Here is a 23,997-nt window from a genome sequence, read left to right as displayed (position 1 = left end):
GGAGGAATGGCCTGCCTGGAGAGGGCTTCCCCACTGCCGGGGAGTTTGGGGAGAGAATGCAGATGGAATTTGGCGGAGGGAGCTAGATAACTTCAGGTTCCTTGCAACCCCTAAAGGATAGGACACGTGCCCCCTGGTCAAGGAGGTCGAAGCTGGGGCCGGGCTGTCCCCTGGGCCCTCGTGGCTGCTGAGGTGGCTGGAGATGCCACGGCCTGGGAGGCTGGGACAGGACCAACAGTCACTGGTCTGGCGAGCAGGATGGGGAGTTTTAGGGATGAGCTGCCTTTCTCGCCTCCTGCGTCCTCTGAGGAGATAAGACAGGATGGGCTGGTCGCCAGCAAGCAGGCATCCTCCTGCCCCAGTGCCTGCACCCAGCACACAGCAGGTGCTCCGTAGGACAGACTGCGTATATGTACACCAGCATGGGGGGGCCCTTTGCACGCCTGGCCAAGCCTGCTCTGCAGTTCTGGAGAATTGAACCCCCAAAGGGAGGGAGGGAAGGAAGGTGCCAGGCGTCATGCCGGGAGCTTTATGTATCTTGTCTCATTCAATGACTCCAGGCCTCTGTGAGGGGGGGTTATTCCTGTTTAACTGATGGGGTCCAGTAACTGCGTCCAGTCCGGCCCAAGGGGGGCAATTCTCAGTGCAAGGTGCGCATACTGACGGAGTCCGGGCGGCTCAGTGGGTTGGCCCTCCTTCCACCTGGCTGACATCAGGGCTCAGGGCTGGTCCCCTAAAGACCCAGCTCAAGTCCACTGCCAGCTGCCGCCCCACCCCAAGCCCAGGACCCCTAGGCAACAAATGCCACATTGTTCCCCCAGCTGGCCTAGCCGGAGAGACAGTGGCTCTTTCCCAAGGCCTGCTGGCCTGCTGACTAATCCTGCAAGCCACTCACGTTGGCGGGGCCCAGGGCAGCGGTGGTGGCAGGGCCTCAGAACCGCGGGGAGGGGCAGGGGCCCCTTTGTGGCAGAGCCCCCAAACAGGATGCGGCGGTGCCCCCTCCCCGCCCCCAGCCTCCCATCCTCGGCCTGCGCGTCCCGCCTTCACCCTGGCCCCCCTCCTCCATCCCATAGGAGGCTGCTGGTGCATCTGGGACTGGGACTGGGGCTGGGGTGGGGGGAGAGGGAAGGGCCCCGGTCACCTCAGCACCGCAAGCCTGTCCTTGGTCTCCTCTCCAGCCTGCTCCCCCCACCGTCTTAAGTTGCTGCAGACAGAGTTTGGGGCTTTGGTCACTGTGGCAGCGGTCGGCCGAGAAACGGGTGGGTGTCTCTCCCGCACAAAGAGCGTGCAGCCAGCAGCGCCATCGCCTAGCAACGGCCTCCCTCTCTCTTGGCATCACCCGTCCTGAGGGTGGGTGCCAGGGGGAGAGAACAAGGCCATTAAGATCCGCAGGAGTGGGGGAAGGAGGCTTGGCTCCGGGCTGAGGCCGGGGGGTATGGGTGGGGTGGGCAGAGGAGAGTGGAGCCCAGGGCACCGGGCAATGCCTGCGCCTCCCCGACCCTGCCCTGGGGACCCTCCTGAGGCCCTGCGCGGGTGATCCAGGCAGAGCTGGCAGCAGGAGCTGCGCAGGAGCCTGAGCTGCGCTTCAGATGGGAAGGGTGGGCTTGCGGGGCGGGGAGTGGTCTGTGGCCTAGGCCAAGGTGTCCCTTCGTTTGACCTCATGCCAACTTCGCTGGGCCCGGGCGGGGCTAAGGGGCCTCTGGAAGGGCCCCCTGTCATGGGGGGTGGGGGGGACCAGAGAGAGGAAAGAAGGCTCTGTGGGGCTGTCGATGGAGCTCTGCCTGCCGGGAAGGGGGTGGGGGGGGCAGGCGGGGGGCAGGCAGCTGGGCCGTCTGTAGGCTAAACAGTCTGTTCTAAGAAGCCAAACAAGGGCAGCTCTCAGAGAGGCTGGAAGCCCCCCAGGCTGCTGGTTGCCCTCGAATGGGGGCTTTGTGGGGAGGGAGGAACAGCAGCGGGGGCTCCCGGGGAGATAAGTTTGCAGCCTTCTACTTCCCAGGGACGGCTGGGCTCAGGCCAGCCTGAGGACACAGTGCCCCAGCTCCCAAGCCCCTCCGTCCACTCTGCCCTCAAAGCCACAGGACCCCATGCTGGACAGGACACCAGCCACAGGCCAGGAAGGGCCAAAGGTGGCCAGGAGGGCAAAGCCCAGGTGCATCTGGGCACTGCCGGGATGTGGCACAAGAAAGGCCCGTGGGCACAGGGGTAGTTCTACCTAGTTTATTGTTTTCCAAGAAGGGTCTTCTACAGGGGAGCACCTGACCGGGATTGGGGGGACCGGGCAACCAGGGTACGTCAGAGAAGGAGGAGGACAGAGACAGAAATGCTCCTGGAGAAGAGACGGCACCTGGAGGGGGCGTCCAGGGCTGGGCCCATCCTGTGCAGAGAAGAGACCGGTTGCTGGCCCCCAAGGCCCCCGTCCAGGATGGGCGATGCCGAGAGGGGCAAAGTAAAGTGTAGTCAGGCTCCAGATGGAGAGGGGAGAGTGAGGCTGGGACCAGGTGAGGTTCTGGCTCCCAGTCGGTGGGATGGAGAGTCTCTGGGCAGCTCTGAGGACCTGGGGGATCACCGCCCCCCAGCAAGAGGACAGGCGGGCCGCCCCCGAGAAGGGGCTCGGCCGGGGGCTCCGACATACCCAGACCCCAGCCGGGGGAGCCGAGTCCATCTCTGGACAGAGCTCCCCCTGCCACGGCCGGCCAGCCTCAGCAGGGCGTGCCCAGGGCCAGGAGCGGGGGCGCCTCCCGGGGCTTGTGGAAGTAGACAGAGGTGGACAGCCCCGTCTGGAGCTTGGCATCGGGGCCGTCGGTGGCTGCCACCCCGCCGCAGCCCTCGCAGCAGCAGCAGCAACAACAGTCCAGGAAGGCGCGGCCCAGTGGCCGGCACACGCACAGGAGGAGCACGGGCGTGGCGGCCGCCTTGAGGAAGGTGGCGAACTGGCCGACCAGGCCCAGGAGGTCCAGGGTCTGGCGGGTGAGCGTGGCCGAGAGGTAGGCGGCCACGACATTGCACACGTTCTCGGGGAGGGTGCAGAGGGTGTAGACGGCGGTCAGGCCCACCACGGTGCCGCTGAGCTGGCCCTCGCGCCGCTCCTGCTGGCCCGGCCGGCACTCCGGCTTTCTGCCGGGCGGGCCCCACACCCGCCACGTCACCAGCTGGCAGGTGACCGTGAAGAGGACGGGCAGGCAGAAGTAGCAGCCGAAGGACCACCACATCCGGGCGTTCTGGTAGGTCAAGACCAGCGAGTAGAGGGACTCGGGCAGGCGGGCGGAGGGCTTCATGACGCACGCATCCACGGGGCCCGCAGCGGGGCCGGGCTCCTGTACCAGCTGCCAGAGCAGGAGCTCGGGCGCAGCCAGCGTCATGGAGCCCACCCAGATGACCGCCAGCTTGGCCAGGATGGACGGGCACGGCTCGATAGGCCTGGCCTCGGGCAGGGTGCTGGTGGCCACGTGGAAGCGGTCAATGCCCAGGGCGCAGAGGCTGAAGGTGGTGACGCCGAGAGAGGAGACCTGCGAGGGGGCGTGGTGGGGGGAGAGACGGGGGTCAGCCCCAGGCAACCGAGGGGCTGGCTCAGACTGGAAGCGCATGGCAGGCGTGGGAAGGACAGTGGTGGCACCGCCATTCAGGGGCATTTCAGATCTCACGGCCAGGGTCTGACGGGACAGACCGGGCTCAGGCGGGACCAGGGCCTTGGTGGACGGCAGAGCTGAGGTTCCCCTGCCGGCCGCCCGACTCTTGCCGCCCGCTGCCTTGCCTCTGGGCCCAGGGACGAGCGACCTAGGCCCTACAGCCCCTTGTGCTCCTGAGACTTTGGGAAATCATCTCTGAGGACAAACATGGACGGAGACGTAGGGCTCCTGGGCCTGCGGGTGCTTGGATGGCCTCAGCCACCACGTCCATGGGGGGAGTGGCCTTGGGGGTGCAGGGCATACACTCTCCCACCCTCCTCGCCCTGCCCGGAGAGGCCCAGGGCCAGCCCGAGTGGGGACGCAGTGGGCCTGTGCCCACTCCCCGCAGGCAGCTCACAGAGCACACAGGAAAACCACCCTGTGAGCAGAGAGGAAGCCAGAGCAGCAGGGAAGAAAGTGGCAGAGAGAAGTGACGGGGCTGGGGCGGTGCTCCCAGCTCAGATGATGGCTGGGCACACTCAGGGCTGTGCTCAGTTCCCCCTCCGTCCAAGCACTCCCCTCTCCGGCTGGCTCCTGCCCCATCTCCAGGCAGGCCCCAGGCCAGGACTCAGGCTAAACAACACGCCCTCTCCTTTCCTGCATCTCAAAAATGGCCCCAAGCTGTATTTAGCTGCCTCCTGTTCCCTCCTGGGGTCTCCTGGGGCCTCCCTACAAAAGGGTGCTGGGCGGTGCATTCGTCCCTCCACTCTCACCCGTCACCCCAGCCTCCAGGGAGGGCTCAGGGGTCACCTCTGTCCTCCAGGCCGTGGAGGGGGTTAGGCGGCAGCCTGCGTATCATGTGTGTTGGGACCCACAGTCGGGCAGGGGGCAGGGCCGGGCTCTCCTCGGCCGCCAGCTCCATGCAGACAAGCGCTCACAGGGGTCTTAGACCTTTCCCAGTAAAATCCACCACGTACTAAATTATTTCAGTTCTAAGCCCTTTGTAGACGTCACACATGTGAGCCTTCAGGGACTCACTCAGCTATGGTGATGGTGGTCAGCCCCGACTCACAGAGAGGGAAGCAGAGGTTTGGGCAGGCTAAGTGGCTAACCACGGCCACTCAGCAGAGCCCGGGCTCTGACCCAGTCTGCCCAGTTCCAAGACCCTGGCTCTGACCTCCCACAGCTCTCCTGGGCTCTGAGTGCCAGGTCACTAAGATGCAAGGGCTGTCCCCGGCCGGAGGGCCTCTTTCAGGTCTGAGCAACTTGGGGCCACCGTTAGGTGGTCTCCCTGGGCTGGGAAGGTCAGGAAAGGGCTGTACCGCCCGCTGAGCCTCAGACAGTCTGTCCGGATAAGAAACCATCGCTAAGTCACGGGACGGGGACAGAGCTGGGAATAGGACAGTGTCCAGACGCTGATCCTAATTCCTTCCCCACCCAGGCCGGCTGCCCACTCACTCAGCATCTCCCATTGTCTCGGGGGGAAAGCAGCGTTTGCGGGGAGGGAGGCCACAGCCACCCCAGCGCTCATTCTTCCTCCTCCCACAGCGTAAGTAACATGCAGAATGCCGCAGGCTGATTTCCCGTTCCTGGGCAGACATGCTGGCCTCGCTGTGTCCCACGTAAATGCACACATATTGGTGTATCTTTGCACTGTTTTGATTAAGCTGGATCCGCGTGAGCAACACATCTATCAACACCCACGTGCTCATCCCAGCGTGGAAGTTCCCCGAGGTGGGGCCAGTGGGCACCTTGGAGCCGCAGCTGGAGGGCCAAGTGGTCTACCCTCTGGTCAGGAGACAGTGAAATGGGAGGGGAGCTGTGACCTGCCCAGGGACGCCCCAATACGCCAGGGACAGAAGCTGACGCTAGAGCCCCTGCTTTAGCTGCAGCCCCAGAACCAGCTCTCTCCTTCCAGAGGATGGAGGAGACGTCTGACGGTGATGGCGGCGACGAGAGTCGCAGTGAGGGAGGGTCTTTCCTTCCTTCCGTGTTTGCACTCCCGGGAGTGGACACAGACTTGACCCCAGGGCCCTGACACCCGCCTGCTCGCTCGGGTACCTGAGAGCTCCCAGGAGCCAATCCTGCATTTGTCTTGGGGGAGAAGCAGCGAGACAGAGCCCCAGGCCTGCGGGGCCTCGCACACCCTCGCAGCCCACCTCCGGCAGCGCCCCCCACCACCACCACCCCGTGGGCTCTAGCGGGACACACACTCACCTCCACGAAGGGCACAGCCCGGCAAGACACGTCACCCAGCAGCCTCTGCTTGGTGATCTCGTGGAAGATGATGACAGGGAGGCAGAAGAAGAGGACCAGGAAGTCCCAGAGGGCCAGGCTGGCGAGGATGGAGTTCCAGGCGCTCTTCAGGTAGTAGCTGTGCCACACGATACACATGACCGCCAGGTTGCCCACGATGCCCACGGCGAACAGCGCCAGGGCCAGGAGCAGCACGGCGTAGGCCCCGTAGGAGCTCTCCGTCACCGGGTACAGGGGGTTCTGGATCTGCAGCCGCCGGCCCGGCGTCCCCGTCGTGTTGCCCCGAGGCTCCTGCCTGCTGCCCCCAGGGACCACGGCCCGGTCCGGGTGGGCGCTGGCGGCCACCTGGGGCTCGGTGGGCTGCGGCCCGGTGGGGCGGATGGGCCGGGGGTACTCAGCCCACTCCTGGGGCACATACTGCTGCACCCCCTTGGCCTCCTCCTCGGTGCCACGCCCGCCCCGGCGCAGGGGGACGCCCCCGGGGACCCTGCCGGGACCCGCCGCTAATGCCACAGCGAGACAGATGGCCAGAGGCCACGGCCACCGCATGGCCGGATGAGCGGCAGTGGCTGCCCACAAGCGGAGGCGAGGCCGGACCGAGTGCAGGGCCGACTCGACGGGCAGCTGGCCGGTGGGCCCGCCCCCATCGGGCGTCTGGCATTGCCAGCCGGCTCCAGCACCCCCTCCATCCCCACCCCTAAGCCACCAGGCAGGGCAGGGCTGGGCCCTCTGCTGGACACAGGGCGCTCTGTGCCATCCGCAGGACACGCCTCCCCGGGCCCCCGGGCAGCAGCGCTCAGACCTGTGCGGCCCCCAGAGGCCGGGCGCCCCCGGCCTCAGACGCTGGGGTCCTGGGGGGCGGGGGCGGGGGCGGGGGCAGGGTGGGGTGGAGGCAGGGCGCCGGCCCCTCCTCAGGAGGCTGGATAATCACTGTCGCTGTCATTTACTGAACCTGATGAGATCCCGCACTCAGCCGGCTTCTGGATGAACCCTCACCACGGCCCTGCAGGGCGAGCGCCCTCATTCCCGTGTCTCGGGCTGGAGAGGTGGCCAGTCACTTACCCAGAGCTAAACCTGGCCCAGCTGGCCCGGGGCCTGGGCCTGACTCCAGACCTTCTGACCATCGCTGTTCTCAGTGGGCACGGGTCCACCTGCTTCCCGCGAACCACACAAAGTTCCCCTGAAAGGAGCAGCCGCCCGAAACTTAAAGCACCGCGTTCTGATCCGGACACAAGGCGGGCGGACGTTTGCAGCAACAGGTCTTTCCTGAGCACCTGCTGGGTTCTAGACACTCGGTACAAAAACCTAAAAGACCTCTGTCATCAAGGAGCCTTCAGTGCAGGGCGGGGGGGGAATAAATATGTAAATAAATAATTATGGCTTAGGGATGGATGCTATGAAAGGCAAGGGACCAGCCGCCCAGGGAGCCCGGAGGAGGCTGGAGGCATCTGGAGGGCCTCCCAGAGGGGGCGACTTTTAAATGGACCTTGAAGAGCGGCTTCAAGCTCCCCAGACAGACAACAGGGAAGGAAGGGTGCTCAGGGAGAAGCAGCATTTGCAAAGCCACGGGGGTGGGACAGCAGGGTGCAGCGCGAGGACAGCAAGGCGGCCAGCAAGGGAGCAGGGAGGGGCGTGAGGGCAAGGAGCCTGGGAGGCGAGCAGAGGAAGGACCGAGAAGGGCCTTGTACGCCAGGCCCGGGGTGGACGCCTTACCTTGGAGGAACTGGGGGGCTGCGGCTTGCTGAGCAGAGGACGTGGCTTGAGCACGTCCCTGGGGAGGATCCCTGACGACGGCTGGGGTCACGCAGCCTGGGGCAGGGGCACCTGTCAAGACGCAGCTGTCTAGAAGATGGTGAGAAGCGGAGTCCAGGAAAGCCGAAGGCTGTGCGTGGGAGGGACAGGTCAAAGCTGACCCCAGGCCTGCGGTGACAGCGAGACACTCACCTGGGCAGGAAAGGTGAAGAGTCTGGTGTGAGGTTGGGCGAAAACCTCTGCTTGTGCAGGTGAGTGGTCTGGGTAGAGATGCAGGAAAGAGGCACCTGCGGCCTAAGAGAAAGGCTGCAGCAGGATGCAGAGGTACAGGGGTAGAGGTGGGGCTGCGGCTGCCCAGGGCTGTGCAGACACTTAGCGGGGAGGGCGCAGGGTGAGGCCCCAGGAGCTCCCACACTCATGAGAAAACGAAGAGAAAGTGAGGAGAGGAAGTGGCTGGGTTCCTGCTCCCTCGAGGCCAGAGAGGGAAGGCGCGCCATCTGGGTGGCCAGAGACAAAGGTCACTCACAGTCCATCAGCAGACACCAGCCGGGGCTCCCGGAGTGGGACCAACCCAGAACTGACTTTCCGAGAAGACCTTCTGACCAGAAAGCTCTGTCCTACCCAGAGGCCCAACGTGCTGTGTGAAAACAGGGGTCCAGGGAAAGGGGACGGAGGAGGCAGAGGAAGAAAAACCTCGTGCACCCTCAGGCAAGATAAGGGAAGCATCTTGGGCTTCTGGAAGATCTTACCTTTCAGCCTTCTTCTTGCTTATTCTTCGTGTGGGAACAGGGACATGGGGGCTGCAGGGCCGGGCTTGTCTGGGCCTCAGAGTGTCACAGCGAAGATGAGAGGCCCATCGAGAAATCAGACAAGGACCAAACTGGCCCCTTCGTTGTCGCCGCCCCAGCCTCCACGGCAGAAGGAGGCCAGGCCTCCTACCTCCACCTCTCCGGCCTCAGGAAAGGGCCGAGGAAGGACTGCAGGAGATGCACGGGGTCTGAGCATCCTGGGGTCCACCCTCGGAATGTGCTTCCCGAATCCTGGAGGGCTGCCCCCCAGCCCACCCCGCAGCAAGTCAGCGCCTTCACACCTGCGGCTCCCGGCACTTAGCTGCTGTCCTTGAAACCCAGCACCTGCCTCGTGGTGGTTCGGGCAAACAGAGTCATCACCAGCCATTTAGTGAGCGCTCACCAGTGCCAGGCCACCGTAAACGCTTGGTAGAATCATCATACTTCATCTTTACATTCTTACCCCAGCTCAGAGAGGGAAAGTAACTTTCCCAAGGACACACAGCTGGGATCCAAATTGCAGGTTTGTCCAACTCCAAAGCTGAAATTCTTAGCCACTCCTTTGCGTAGCCTGACAGAAGTTCAAAAGGGATCCTGAAGAGGCTCTACACCAACTCTCGTATTTTTCAGATGTGGAAACTGCAACCAGGGAAATCGAGCGCCAGGGCCAGGCACACACCAGCACAGCGCCGACCCCAGCCCGTCAGCCCTCTGCTGCTTCCCGACTGCACCTCGGGGCAGGAGTTCTGTAAACCCTGGCCGCTGCGAGGGCACCCCGCCTGCCAGTCCTGGGCTCCCTTGGCTCTTTGGGGCAGTGGGGATGTCAGAGGCCACTAGGTGGAACCAAATGTTCAGAGATGGAAGTTCAGGGCTGCCTGCGCTCTGAGCCCTGCCCACAGACCCTGCGGCTGTCGGAGTCTCCACCGGGTGGGTTCCCCGGGCCGACCCCGGGGGCTGTGGAGATGCACCTGCCATTCCACCCCACCCTCCTGGGGTGCCCAACTCGGCCCCCTCGCAGGTCGGCCTCCCCAGCCGAAACTCCTGTCCTGGACCAAGCTGGTCCCCTACTCAGAGGCAGGCCACGTGGAAGACGGAGATTTCCCAGCCCTTAGGACGGGCTCTCCTCCATCCCCGGAATTCCCCATCCTGCCCCCTGGGAATTCCCCAGTGAGCTGGCCAGGGAAGGTCCTGGGGCGGGAGGCGGTGGGAGCGGGACTGGGGCTGTCCCCTGGCGTGGAGCGCGTTGAGGGCCTTGGGGCTGCCAGGGCGGTGCCGCCTGAGAAGACAGTTCAGAGTTGACGTTTTCTTGAACAAGTTCCACTAGCCAGCATTGTCCAGCGAACGGAACCACACAGTCCAGGTATGACTTCTTCAACGGTTCTGCCACTTACGAGCTGTGTGACTTTGGGCAAGTACTGAACCTCTCTGGGCCTCGGCTGTAACGAGGGGACAGTAACAGACTAAATGGGCTCGTCTATGTCCATCACTAGAACAGTGTCTGGTACACAGGAAGCACTAGATGAGGATAAGCTGTTGCCATGGTAACTCGCTTATTACCACAGCCTCACGAGGCAGGTGCTGTCATTACCTTCACTTTACAGATTTGGAAATTGAAGGACAGAGAGGTAGGAGGCAGCCAAAGAGGTGGGGGCGGGGGGTAAATTTGAGACAAGTCCTCCCCCACCGCACACCTTCCCCTCCATCTGGCACCAGACCTGGGCGGGGTGTCCTCGGGACCCCACTGTGGCAGCCCTCTGGGCTCCGGGCTCCTGGGGCCCAGGGGCACTGGGGGACAGGTGAAGGGCCATGGTTAGGTGTGCTTCTAAGTCAGATGGTCAGGACCCGCTCCCAACTCTAGGACGAGCCAGCCATCAGTCATCATTCCTCGTCCAAATGCCCGCTGAGCACCTACTGTGCGTCAGGCATTGTCGTAGACACTCGGGAAACAGTAAACAGCATGCGCATGACCTCTGCCCCCCGAGATTCACATTCAAGGAAGGAGGCGGCCACTGAACAAACTAACCCCCAAATAGCATAACTATAAATTGTGAGGAAGGACACGGGAAAAGGAGAGGGTGCCGTGACATCCTGGAATCTCTCTGCGCTTCAGCCTTCTCTTGGGTAAAAGGTCAGGAGTATCACCGGGACCTGAGGTCTCACAAGGACGCTGTTGCAGTAGAATGTGGGCATTGTGAAGGCAAGGTTTCCACTGTACTGAGCGTCGTCCCTGGATCGCCCGCCTTGGGGAGCTGGTTGATACGCCGGCTCAAGCAGACACTCGGGCGGGACCAGCACCCCACGCTTCAGCAAACCCTCCAGAGGATGTCGATGCAGTGCCTCAGGAACGCCCGCTGCATCGAACAGACAGGGTGGAATGGAGGCTGAGCTTGTAGGAGGGAGCAGACACAGGGAATGCTGACGTGGGGAGCTCCTGGACCTCAGACCCACCCAACTCTGACGAGCAGGGCCTGTCTCCCCGTCTGCTTCCTCAGCGCCTGGCATCCAGGAGTTGCTTGGAACGTGTGTGTAAGGAAAAAAGAACACACAGTCAGCAGAGGCACAGAACTACTCACCAAGTCCTCCCTGCTCGGGGATCCCAACGTCCCCTCAGTGAAGGAAACCCCTGGCCTCCTCGACAGAAGGAAGCCTTACAGCGGCCCAGATGGTCAGTGGGAAGACTTCGCACCACCCCAAGATGCTCCTTCCCTGGGACTCTCCCCAGCACGGTGCTGGCTCTCCCAGACTGTCATGTTCCAATCAGGTCTCATCACCTCCCCTCTGTCTCCCACAGCCCAGCCTAGGCGAGGCTGGGATGTTCAAACACAGGGAAGGGCTCAGGATGCCACGGTGAGATAAGCACAGCCTGTTATGAGGAGCCGCTAATCTGGCCTGCAACGTGTCATCCCGCCCTCCAGACCCCAGGGCACCTCCGCTGAGCTCCGACCAGCACTCAGCACCCTGAGCTCACCATAGACGAGGCTCTCTTCCCGTGGTGAAGTCAGGTCCTCTTACCTAAAGACGGCCCTCCAGGTTAGCGTCTCCCGGTAAGGACCCTCCCACAGCAGCATAACTTTGGGACCCAACTGGCTGGCCCCATCAGAACAAAATCCCAGATTTTTATGAGATACTTATACACTGTAGGAGGCGAGTGAGTGACGCTGGCCTTTATTTAACAGATGTTTACCGATGCCTGCTATGTTCCAGACTCAAAAGCACCTGCTACTAATGTACAACCAGCCACCTTTGAAGCCTCCGTTGACAGAGAGGTCCCTCCATCCCAGGCAGCCCCATCCAGTTTTAGACGGCTCGAAAGTGGAAGTTGCTCCTTTATTAGAAATGTGACTCCAGGAAAATCCACGTGTCCCCTGGAGGAGGCAGAACACACCCAGGATCCGGGTGGGAGAAGCGGTCAGCAGACGTAAATTCAACTCCATAAGGAGGAGAACAGGTGGAGGTGTGTGAGGGTGACCAGACGGGAATGCTGGGGCCAAGCGGCCGGTCTTGGGGAATCAAAGAACGTTTCCTAGAGACGAGCCTTAGAAGGGGTTTCTCCCATGGGCTTCCCTGGTGGCACAGTGGTTGAGAGTCCGCCTGCCGATGCAGGGGACGCGGGTTCGTTCCCCCGTCCGGGAAGATCCCACATGCCGCGGAGCGGCTGGGCCCGTGAGCCATGGCCGCTGAGCCTGCGCGTCCGGAGCCTGTGCTCCGCAACGGGAGAGGCCACAGCCGAGAGAGGCCCGCGTACCGCAAAAAAAAAAAAAAAGCAGAAGAAGGGGTTTCTCCTGGAACAGAGTCCGGGTGGAAGAGGGGAGGCTCCTTTGGCAGAAAGGAGGTGGAGCCAAAGTTCCAGCAGGAAGGTGGCTGGTGGGGAGGAAAGGGTGATTCCAGAAAGATCCCACCTGCTGGTGGAGCAGAGGGCCACCCAGCGGGAGGAGGGAGCCTGGTCCCCAGCATTGCAAGACTAGGAACTGAGGGGCAGGGCAAGGGTGGGGTGAGGCTGGAGGAGCCTGGGAAGCCCATGCAGGGCAACCCCCCACCCTGTTCCTCCCCATCTGTCCCCACCCCCCAAGGTGATCCCAGGCAGGAGGGCACCTGAGTCCCTGAGCATTCTGTAGCTCTCCCTACAGAAACCTCTACGTGGTTCCCATCCTCGGGCAGCTAGAGGGCTCTCTGGAGTCCGGAACCTGGTTCCAGAGCCCTGGGGTGGGCGGGGAGGGTCGGAATGAAATCTTCTGGGAGAGCCAAGGCCCGGCTGTGACTGTGACAAGGGGGCCTGCAGGAAGCCACTGCAGCTTCTGCTAGGGTGGTGAGGGTCTGGGAGACAGGTGAGCTCCAGACAGCACAGGTCCCTCGCCCCTCGCCCCCAGGTGCTGGCACTGGCGCCCCCCTTCCACTCACACAGCCTCAGGCACCGGGGCTGAGACGAGCAGATTATTGAGTGCCAGGTGCCCAGGCCGTGTCCTCTCGGCCTTCTCGCCCTGATGTCCTGCCACAAGCTGCCAGCCAGGCTCAGCACAAATGAACACGGAGCCGAGCCGAGGAGAAGGGCTCGGCCCCCCCCCAGGTGGCACCTGCCCGGCTGGCACCAGGGCACAGGCTGGGGTGCTGAGGGAGGATGGCTGGGCTTCTGCTCTGGGGACCTTCTGAGCCCAAGAGCTGCTCTCACTTCCTCCCGCTCTGGGGTCGGAGGGTGGTCCGGACACAGCCTGAGATGGAACCACGCAGGGTTCAGGCTGTGTGGCCCGGGGCAAGTCACCTTACCTCTGACCCTCAGCCTTCCTGGCTGTAAACCCTCCCTCAAAGTGTTGTACTGAACGTCAAACTGCATGGCTAAGGGGCGCTCCCGACACAAAGTGGGCTCCTCATAAACGCCCACCTCTTCCTTCACACCCTCCTCATCCCCTGGTCCCACGAAGAGCCACCCTCGGGTGGCCCCGGACCCTTACGTGCACGCGGTCCCCCTGGAGCCCCCGTGTTGGGAGGGCCTGGGCCTGCCGTCCGGCCTGCCTGGAAACGGGCTGTGACTCAGAGCGCTGAGGGCCCTGGGGCCACGCGGCCAGGAGCCCAGCACCTGAGGGCCCCTCCTAGGGTGAAAAGTCACTGCATGCCCTACTCAGTCATTGCCCAGGTTGGGGTGAAGAGGGGGGCAGTGCTTCAAAGGAGGGGAGAAAGACGGGGTGGATTTCCTCCCTGTATGCAAGGGAGGCTAGGGACAACCTCGGAGCCCTCACCGCGGCCGGGTCTTTCCCACCCTGAATCGCAGCCCAGCCTCTGCTTGCAGGAACAAGCAGGGCCAAGCCAGCTGCCCCAGACCTGGGGTGAGACAACCTGTGGACGAAGAGAATGGCTTCCGGCCCAGGCAAGACCCCCCCACTCTGGACGTCCCTGGTTGCGGGGGTCGAATCTGGCCCCCTCCTGATTTCCCCTGGACTTGCTTTTTTTTCTCTCCTGTCCAGACCAGCACAAAGTCTGCGGGTCTGCAGACTGCACTGGGTTGGGTCCTCAATCTTAGGAGCTGGGAGGAGGTCCTCTGCTGCGCCGACACGAGCACAGACTCAGGGAGGCAGGTGCCTGCTGACCCGGCCCAGCACAGCCCCTGACATCCTGACGCTGTGTCACTTCCTACACAGCAGAGCCGTGCTGGCTCCAGCCGAGGCCATGCTCAGGGCTCAGGACTCACAACAAAAGCACCCCAAAACCCAGGGGCTTGAAAAGGTGAGTGCGGGTTTCCTCAACCTCCAGGGTTACTCTGAAACCGACCTCGACTGTGCCGTCTCCCTGTACGGACATCCCTCCGCGTGCAGCCACGTTCGTATGACCAGCAGCAGCGCTTGGTCTCGGCCTGGGCCTCTGACGGCGGAACCGACAGGAGGTCCATCCTCCTGGCCCTCAGCGTGTCCCAGGATGCGTTGCCTTTCTCCAGGTCTCCCTCTGGGGGTGTCTGACCGCCACGGCCCAGGACGCCCTCCAGGGTGGGCCCACGAGGCCAAAGTCTGGCCGGGATCCTGGAACTTGGGCAAGACCACCTGGCCAACAGCACGGGCCCCTGCCTCCCCTGGGGGGAGGACCCACACTGGCCCTCGACCCTCACCTATGAAACGTGGCTTTGCTAGGGGAACTCTCAGTCCCTTCCAACCCCAGAATTCCCAGAAGAACTTCCGCGGACGACGCCGAGGTGACGTTTTGCCTGTTTGCTTTTGTTGGTTGTTTTTTGTTTTTTCAGAGGATGAGGGAGAATTCTGGACCCCTTTTGGCCTAACGGTCTATAGAAAGCTGGCACTGGACACTGCAACCTGCTGGACCTTTTCCCTTTGCCCATCTCCACCACGGGGTGGAGGGAAATGGAGATGGCGGCAACCCTGGCAGGGGCAGGAGGGAGCGCCCATCTCACTTGTGCAGGTGCGCGTGTATGCGTCTGTGGGCCTCTGTGCTCAGGACGGGGCAGCGTGTGTCGCCCTCCATGGCGGACTCACAGAGCTCACCACATGCAGCTGTATAAGGAGATTTATATTTGTCTCCTGAACGGCCGGGGCAGGGGTGTGGTCCAACAGATGGCTGGCATGTTCCAGGTGTGTCTGGCTGGAAAAGGCATCTGGCCCAGCCTCCTGATTGGCTCTCAGTGAGTCACGGCGGTTGGGTTCCTGGAGCGGCTGTCATGGAGCCGGGGTCATGCCCTGCGTTATCTTTACTGCCTTCTCTGCCGGCGCAGACGGACAATGTTCCCCGTGTCGCAGTGACACTCGCGGGCTGCTGACTCCGGGTCAGTGGGACATGCCCTCTGGGTAATCTTCCTGGCGGGGCGTGGGTTCACCTCGACCTCGCTGCGCCTTGACGCTGCAGCCCACCCGGGTCCAACGGCCCCGCATGGGAGCGATTCGAGGGGCCAGCTTGCCAGCTGACTGAAACCTGGCAAAGCCACAGAGGGGTTTCCTCAGTTCCCAAAGACCCACCTGAACTGACCGGCAGCATAAAAATGTTTGTGGGTAAACATTCTAGAAACCAGCTCCGGGCTCTGGGAAGGGCCTCCAGGGAGATGGGCAGGGAGGTGTTGTCATGGTAACTTGGCAATCTTCTGAGGCTCTGGCAGAGAGGAGGAGAGAGGCAGGTGCAAGGGTCCTGCACCCTGGCTTTTCAGACACAAGGTACCCCTGGGCTTGCGGCCCAGGGGACACATCCTGACTCCCAGTCCCACGTCACATGCACCCACAGAGCTTTTCACTTCCCAGGCCCTTCCAGGAGGGCGGGCCTGACGGCTGTCCCCCATCCCAAATGGACAAAGCAAGGCCTCGACAGGGACGTGCACTGCCCAAGGTCACCAGGCGGAGGCCGGCAGCCAGTAGGAGCAGACACAGAGACATCGCCTCTCCACACCTGACAAAGCCCTCTGTCTGCCTGGCCGCTCAAACCGCTGCAGCTGCCAGGCCTCCATTAGGGTCCTGGGGCCACTCGTCTTGGGAACGGGGAGGACCTCGTACGACCACCTTGACTCCGGCCTGCAACTTCTGAGAGGCTCCAAGGTTTCAGCAAACCACCGAGAGCCTCGCCCTCCATCTGCCTACCTGAGCAGAACACAATTTCTGTGTCTGGGTGGGGGGCGCCGCTGAGCTGGGGAGGCCCTGGCCAGCTCCCTGTGGCTGCCAGACTGTCCGCTGGTGCCCTAGACCCGGCTCCCGCCCGCCAGGCGGGCACAGCGTCTGGGCAGAACGCCAGGGGGAATTTTCCACCTGCCTGGCTCTGCCGCCCGCTCTGTGGTCTGGAGCGGGGGTTGTCTCGGGCCGCCCACACGGGAAGGGCCGGCTGTCGCCTTGTTCCGCGACTGCCGACAGTGTCTGTCCCCCTTCAGAGACGAGGAGCTTTTGGCTCTGGGCCGTGCACGCCCCCAGCTCACCCAGTGAGCCCCCGCCTCGAACAGACGGGGAGAATGAGGCATCAGCGAGCGATGACGTGACCGAGGTCACAGGGAGAGGTGGTGGCCGAGCCAGGCCCCAGACTCACTGCCCTTGACCACAGCTTCCAGGCTTCCCGGAGCGCAGCTCTCCCGACCCTCCTCCACCCCAGGTTCACTTGGGCTGCTGGCCCCCTGCCCCCCCACACACACCCTGCCCTCCCTTCTTGGCACGGCTGGGTGGGTCTGCCCTTCCCAGCTCAACGTGAGAAGCAGCTCTGGGGGGTGTGTGTGTGTGTGTGCATCCCTGCGCGTGTGACAACTGAAACCACGATGGCCACAGAGGCCGGAAGATGGGGAGAGATTACAAGCAGATAGCCGGGGACTCCGTACCGGGCAGGGGCGGGAGGGGGTGGAGGGTGAGACCTGCCGAGGGACCTTGGCGGGGGCGGCACCCTCCGCTTGCCCCTCCCATCTCTCCCCTTGTTGGGGACCCCAGACCCCCGTGCCGGCCTCAGGCCACCCGCAGGGATGGGGTCAGATGGCGCCCATGTCCCCGGGGCCCAGAGCCCGACATCTCTCCCGCCCACGGCGAGGTGACCCAGGTACACCTGCTCCTTGGAGTAAACAGCAAAGGAAAGGCCCCGGGCTGGGGCGGCTAAGGCTGAAACTGGGTGCCGGGAGCGCATGAGTCACGTTCTCGATCCGCGACTGCCAGGGAGGGGAGCGGGAGGGAGGGTGGGGGACCAGGCCCACACCCCCTCCTTTGGGACTCCTGAAAGGTCCTCAGAAATCTCTCCTACAACCTCTTTGTTTCATCGAGTTAGGCGGCTGCACCCTAGAGATGGCCCAGAGAGGGCAAGTGACTTGTCTATAGACACACAGCATAGTAGTGGTCCCAGGACTTCTGAGCTGCGGGTTCAGATCCCAGAGCCGGGAACAGAACACCAGCAGGCCTGCCCTGCCCTGCCCGGGTCAGACCCGCTGCCCGCTGGGGAAAGAGACTTGCAATTGCAGTCATCGCAGAGATGCCGTCAAGCCCCGGGGCTGCTCTGGTCACTGGGCTGACATCAGCCGGGTGTCCCCCGTCCCCGGAAGCCCCGCCCAGTGGTGTGACGTCACGGGCTGGGCTGGACCAACCCTGCCGGGAGTAACTTTCCACCCGGGAAGAGGGGGGCCGAGGGATCCGGGTCTGAGCTTGCGTGGGCCCACGACCTAGCTCCGCCCCCCGAAACTTCGTAGGCACCTCTGCTGCCCACCTCCTGCTCCCCTCAACCTCCCGGGGCTGCTCCCACGGGCGACTGAGTCAGCTCCCGGGCCAAGTCAGGAGTAGCGTAAAGTCGGCCTTCCCTGGCTCTGCTGGTATTGTGGCTAGGAGCGGTGGAATCCAGAGAATTCAGAGTTTCGGGTCATTCTAGCAGATCTCAGCCTGTCACCTCGGCCGAGCCCTGGGCAGGTGTCTGGCCTCACGGAGCCTCCTGTGTAAACAGGTCCCCCGCAGGGCTGCTGGGAAGATCAAGTGGAATGACTTGTGTGTAACTCCGGCCCAGGGCCTGGCATGTGGCAACAAGGGCTCAATTTTGGGACGATGGAATGTCCCAGAAGGGGACTCTAGCGTTAATTAGCCAAAGCTCGGAACGGTGTAGGGTCCCTGCCTTCCGCTTACTCAGCCACCGCCTCTGGAAGACGGCACTCGGGGTGGCAGTAGGAGGACGGAGCTTTGTGTTACCCCAAACCAATGCGCTTCCTCTCCGCGCCTCTTCACAGTTCGTACCGGGGGCTCACCCAGACGGACAGCCGTCCCCGGCGGGTGAGGGCCTCCTGCGGGCTCCCGGCCGCCCTCTCTGCTCCTTCCTTCTTGCTGTCTGTCCGGGGCTTATCCCCTTTCTGATCCCAGCATCCGCCACCTCCCACGTTTGACTGCAGGCGTCCCTGAGCCAGGGACCTCTTGAGTCTGAGCTCCCCGCAGAGGGAAGAGGAAACGTCCACAGCGCGAACGCACGAAGGGGTGGGCTCTCTGGGATCTGGGCCTGGGAGAGCGCCTGGCTGGCCGCACAGCCCAGGGGCCCAGGACAGCCGCGCTGTGTGCTGCTGTCCTGTCTTGGTCATTCGTAGTGTCCCTGTCACCGCCGGAGTGTCTGCGTTTGAAGAATAAATGTTACAGTCTCCCCAAGGCTGAGAGGCCTGGACAGGAGGCCCTGTCTCGCCAGCCAAGGATTTCGTGTTACCCTTCCCTGTGGTCGTTTCCCAGCTGTGCTGTGGGGTGTTGATGGAGAGCTCCATTCCAGCGGGGGCCACGGGGGATGGGGGGTGGGCAGCGAGAGAGAAACCTGTCGGGGAGAAAGACCACGCTGGCTGTGAGGGCGGCAGAGCCTCCCCGCGAGGAAAGTTCCTCTCCGGGACCCTGAGGGCCGAGAACAAAGGGCAGTAAATGTACAAAGATGAGTTCAGTAGAAATTCAATAGGAACGTGGAGGAAATTTCCATCAATCAAGCTCCCAGGGTCTCAGAGTCCCTGGGGGGAGGGGTGGGTTGTTACTCCCAGAGCGAGTGAGGGAGTGAACCCCCAGCCCCAGGTGCCCAGGGTCAAGGGGCAGAGACCTGGAGACCCTCCTCCCAAACACGAACAAACGTGAACCTCAAACGTGCACGGTGTCCCAGGGCCACCCACACCCCCGGGGCTGCGTGCACCCCCGGGCAGGGGCCCTGCTGCTCCACAGTCCTCACTCGGATGGGGAGGCCTTTCCTGTCCCAGGGGCTTTCGTGAGGTGGGAGAGAGGGGGAGGGGGACTGAGGATGAGTCATCATGGCAACCATCCACCCTGGACCTCGAGGCGAATCTCGCCGGCACCTCGCTCTGTATCAGGACCATCATTCAGCCTCACAGGGTGGGCTAAGCCCCCAGAAACAAACTGAAAAGACAGTGGCCCTGAGGGAGCCAATCAGGCAGACTGGCGCGGCAGTGATGACCTCGGTCTGGGACGAGGGCAGCTGGGGGTTCGCGGGAACCCGGGAAGCGCCCAAATCCAGACGCAGCAGCAGCGGGGGGCAGCGGACCTGCACCTCAGGCCTGAGGAGGAGAAAGGTTTAGGGAGGGAGAGACATGCCGTTGGGGCACAGAGGCTGGACCGTCCTCCCAGCAGAGCCGGTCCAGCCCTGTGACGTCACACCCTGGGCTTCCGGGATCAGGTGCCCTGGCTGACGTCAGGGAGACAGAGCGCCAGGGAAACTGAGGAGATGCTCTAACTCGTGGTGGGGTGGTTACGGGATTGCACTCGTGAGCCACACTTAAAATGTTACTGTGCAGAGCGGGCATCTCCTGTGGTTGCTTTAAAGGGGCTGGGGAAGGGAGAGGGGTGAGGAAGGTGCCTGCTGAGGTGGGCTGGGGAGATAAGGGCTGGTGGGGTCCACAGGCGGCTGCAGCGGAGCAGGCTTTCTTTGGCAGGTCCCAGCCCTGCGGTCAGGACAGACAGCTCTCAGCCCGGTGTTCAGACCGTCCATCTCCTGCGTGACGCACATCACCCAGTGTCTCAGAAGGAACACCATACAGGCCCCTGAGGACCTTTCTCATCTTTACCACTGACGTTCGGTCCCAGAAGCTAGGTCCTAGGTTCTGCATCTGGAAATACGGATCGTAGCCCCGTCCCTGCCAGCTAGCACAGGGGTCTTGTGAGGGTAAAGTCAGAAAACACGTATGAAAGCATTTCACCGCAGGGGCCACAAGTAGGTAAGTGGGGGACGGTCCTGGAGCTTTGTCCACGTCCCACCGGCTCCCTCCGTCCTGCGTGTGGCTGATCCTGTTACGAACCCCTTGAAGATAGAGACCGAACGTGTGCTTCTGTTTGACGGTCACTGGGGCAGTTCTCATTCCACAGCAGGTAGGATAAGCCTTGCTGAGAGGTCTTTCAAATAAAGGATTTAAACCTCGAGGACTCTTTTTGTCTGCTTCTCTGGGCTGTCTGGCGTGCTACGACTGCTGCCGACGGTGAGAGTGTTGGGGGGAGAAATACTTCCTCTACCCTCTTAGGTTCTGTGACTGGTATCTGCAAATTAAACTAGGAAAAGACAGATTAACGGGAGAAAAGGCATACAGCTTTTATTTGATGTCAATATTTTAATTTTTATATGCATGAAGGTCTTCATAGAAAAGAAGTGAAGGGACTTCCCTGGCCGTCCAGTGGTTAAGACTCCACAATTCCACCGCAGGGGGAGAGAGCATGATCCCTGCTGGGGAACTAAGATCCCACACGCTGTGCAGTGCAGCCAAACCAACCAACCAACCAACAAACGAACAAAACAGGTACAAGTCGGGCGCAGGTCAGGGTGATCTCGGCGTCCCAGGCTCAGCCATGGTGCAGGCCTGGTACACGGACTAGTTGCCGACCTCCCAGGGCAGCCCCACAGCACAGAGCCCGGCCCCCGGAAGCTGGACGCTGACAGATGGGATGATCCAGAACCAGAAAAGATCCAAAAAGATAGAAACTACTCTTGGGTGGACGTAATAACCATATACAAAGATAAACTGCCAAATGATGAAGAAAAGAGTAAGATGTTCTGTGAGGTGCGTGGGCACTTGGATGTGGACACTCGCTACATCTTGGATGGCAGTGGATACTTTGATGTGAGAGGCGAGGGGACGAGTAGATCCGGATTTTCCTGGAAAAGGAGACACGGTCGCTCTTCCTGCAGCGATTTTTCGGCTCCAGCCTGGATGAGAACATCGTGCAGGTTATGCAGCTGTTTGTGTGGACGGCGCAGAGCCAGCTAGCTGACCAGTTTGAGGCCCCGGGGGCAGTACATGGGGTGTTGGCACGGACAGCAGAGCCAGTGCCCTGGGGCCTCGCACACCCCGGTCCCCCTTGTGAAGGTCCCGAATGTGGTAGCCGCAGGAAACACGTCATCTTCTCCTTGCTTTTATGTTGTAGGCTTGAGGCTAGGTGGGCTTTCCTTCGCAAGATTATTTGATCAGAATACGTTTTAATGAAAGGAGCTATAAAGCTGGTTTGTATTTACATGGAAGCCCCTGTGCAAATCTGTACGAATCCACTTGTTTTCTCTGATTTGGTATCAGTGGTCAGTGGCCCTGTGTCAGCTCATGCCTTCAACTCTAACTGAGTGAGTTTTGTTTCCCCAGACACAACCGCTTCGCTGCCCCATCTGGACCCGATTCTTGTTTTTTTGTTTTTGTTTGTTATTGCTTTTTGGTTGTTTTTTGTTTGTTTGTTTCTTTATTTTTTGTTCTTGTTGTTGGCGTGTTTTTTCGCCGCACCGCTCAGCTTGTGGGATCTCAGTTCCCCGACCAGGGATCGAGACCCCTGCAGTGGAAGCGCAGTCCTAACCACTGGACCACCAGGGAAGTCCCTGCACCCGATTCTTGGACTTTAAGCAGATACCAGGCGAGGCCAGGCCTGCCTTGTGTGCATGTGTGACAGTGGACAACAGGACTGGCCAGAGAGAAGACGCTTTTCTCCCAAAACGTGGGGGAGGCTGGCTGGGGGGCACTGTGGTGGACAAGCTGGCATATTAGGGAGACGCTTACAGTTGCTCGTGCCTCTTTCTTGTTCAAAATAAAGTAGCTGCCTTAATTTTAAACAGAAGTGAAGATGCAAAGAAGTGGTTAGCTTGGGGGCTTGTACACCATTTTAACAAATTGTGGGGAAGAGAGAAGACAGAAGAAAGAGGTAAATTGCGGGGCAGTAAATCTCGGGGATCTAACAGAAGATGAGTGTCATCTAGTTTGTGCAGACGCATCTTGACACCATCTCCATCTCCAGCAACTAAAAGTGTTCTTCCTTTCCTGGGACCAAGGCGGGCACCTTCACAGGGGAATTTACGCCCCGATTTCAGGCAGGGGACAGGCAGAGAGCTTTCCTGTGTCTGCTTTTTTTCAATTGCCTTCAGCTCAAAGTAATCTTTATGCCAAAGTGGCACATTTTGGGTGGCGTGTTCCGATCCCCCTCGATGTCTAACACTCATAGACATCTCTAGGTCTCATTCATAACTTTCTATGTGGCAGGCCCTGTTCTAAATGTTCTCTATGCATTAATGCATTTAGTCCTCAAAACCCTTCTGTGGTAGGTACCATTATAATCTCCCCATTTTACATATTGTGGAAGTAGAGATCAGAGAGATTACGAACCTACCCAAAATTCTACTGCAAACTTCTTCTCTTTTTTCTCCCCCCTTATTTTTTTTGGCCACATCGGGTCTTAGTTGCAGCACATGGGATCTTCATTGCGGCACACAGGATCTTCATTGCAGAGCTCGGGCTTCTCTCTAATTGTGGTGTGCGGGTTTCCTCTTCTCTAGTTGCGGTGCGCAGGCTCCAGGATGTAGTTTGTGGCGGGTGGGCTCCCTCGTTGAGGCGCGCGAGCTCAGTAGCTGTGGCTCACGGGCTTAGTTGTTCCTCATCATGTGGGAATCTTAGTTCCCTGACCAGGGATGGAACCCTTGTCCTCTGCATTGGAAGGCAGATTCTTTACCGCTGGACCACCAGGGAAAACCCTATTTACTTAGTTATTCATTTGTTTGTTTATTTGGCTGTGCCGGGTCTTAGTTGCGGCCTGCGGGATCTTAGTTGCAGCATTGAACCCGGGCCCCCTGCACTGGGAGTGCAGAGCCTTAACCACTGGACCACCAGCAAATTCCCTCTATTGCAAACTTCTAAAGAACGAAGCCCAGATTCAAACACAGGCAGCCCAGCCTAAGGGCCTGCTCTCCTAAGTACTGGTCTGAATGTCAGCTGTTATCGAACGTTTTGGTCTCAGGACCCTTTACAACCCCTAAAAATTATGGAAGACTCCGAAGAGCTTTTGTTTATGTGGTTACAGCTATCGCTATTTATCAAATTAGCAATTAGAACTAAGGAATTTTTTTAAATATCCATTTTTAAATGACAGTAATAAACCCACTCTGTGTTACAGAAATAACATTTTTTTTAAAGACCTAAATTTTCCCAAACAAACAAAAAAATTAGTGAGAATAATGGCATTGTTTTACATTTTTTCCAAATCTCTTTCGTCTCTGCCTTTATAGATTACAGCTGGAGTCAGCGTTCGATAGGCTGTTTGAAGTGTGTCTGAATGAAACCCAGCCTCACGTGGACACGGGGCTTCACAAGCAAGGGGTATCTTAACAGCCTTTTCGCATCACTGTGGATGCCTCTGACACGACACCAAAACTCAACAAACGGAGTCTCTTAGAGGTTTGCTGCGACGAGGAATCGGAAACCGTATCGATGAACTTTTTGTGCCCTGGAACATTAAAATCCATTGTTCTGCCTCTCACTCTGCGGAAGACTTTCAGGATGGATGGACGTGTCCGCTCTTTTGATCGTGCTGTTAGTTTCAGGGGTGTATATGCAAATGCCAAAACTTATCAAATCGTACAATTTACATACGTGCAGAGTATTGTATGTCAATGATTCCTCAATAAAATTGTTTAAAAAACAAAAACTGGCGCAAAGGTAAGCGCCTGCTGTGCGTGTATATGGTGCTTCCTAGGTAGACTCGGGCCACGTTCGTTAATTTAGTTGTTTCACGGGCACTGAACGTCCTCTGGCTCTACTAGGTGTTGGCCTGAAGCAGCAAACAAGACACAATCCTCACACTGGGGAGCTTGCAGTCTGGTTGGGGAGACCGGCGATGACAAAACATCGAGGCACGGAGCTCTGTGGAACAACTGGGAGGGGCAGCTAATCCAGGGGGTGTGGT

At 60.6% G+C, this 23,997-nt stretch overlaps 1 protein-coding gene, 1 long non-coding RNA gene and 1 pseudogene across 16 annotated transcripts; 2 read left to right on the top strand and 1 right to left on the bottom strand.

The window, feature by feature from the left end:
* Nucleotides 1–2,203: 2,203 nt before the first annotated feature.
* GPR37L1 (G protein-coupled receptor 37 like 1) lies at nt 2,204–6,553 on the bottom strand. Its single transcript, XM_067729908.1, has 2 exons — nt 5,823–6,553; nt 2,204–3,506 (listed from the first exon to the last, which is right to left on the bottom strand). Exons 1-2 carry the CDS (start codon nt 6,408–6,410, stop codon nt 2,700–2,702), a joined length of 1,395 nt encoding a protein of 464 aa, XP_067586009.1. The 5' UTR covers nt 6,411–6,553; the 3' UTR covers nt 2,204–2,699.
* Nucleotides 3,538–23,708, top strand: LOC137220194 (uncharacterized). Of its 15 annotated transcripts, none has more exons than XR_010941536.1 (5): nt 3,538–4,464; nt 5,154–8,924; nt 9,032–11,066; nt 11,193–11,445; nt 11,578–20,511. It is a non-coding gene; the product is annotated as an uncharacterized lncRNA (long non-coding RNA). The 15 variants fall into 15 exon arrangements; XR_010941549.1 differs by having other exon boundaries at nt 9,032–11,445; nt 11,578–14,116; nt 14,625–20,511; XR_010941546.1 differs by having other exon boundaries at nt 5,047–5,154; nt 5,273–8,924; nt 9,032–11,445.
* On the top strand, nt 20,635–22,213 carry LOC137212296 (acireductone dioxygenase pseudogene; annotated as a pseudogene).
* Nucleotides 23,709–23,997: the final 289 nt, after the last annotated feature.

This window comes from Pseudorca crassidens, chromosome 2, assembly GCF_039906515.1.
Source record: "Pseudorca crassidens isolate mPseCra1 chromosome 2, mPseCra1.hap1, whole genome shotgun sequence".
NCBI classification, from domain to species: domain Eukaryota; kingdom Metazoa; phylum Chordata; class Mammalia; order Artiodactyla; family Delphinidae; genus Pseudorca; species Pseudorca crassidens.
Note: the sequence above shows the minus strand (reverse complement) of the source record. Positions and strands in the feature narration are given on the sequence as shown.

Excerpts from the sequence above, each read along its gene's own strand:
- GPR37L1 (XM_067729908.1), bottom strand. The coding sequence starts at position 6,410 with ATGCGGTGGCCGTGGCCTCTGGCCATCTGTCTCGCTGTGGCATTAGCG. Across the intron at positions 3,507-5,822 it reads GGGCTGTGCCCTTCGTGGAG|GTCTCCTCTCTCGGCGTCAC; the intron begins GTGAGTGTGTGT and ends GCCCCCTCGCAG.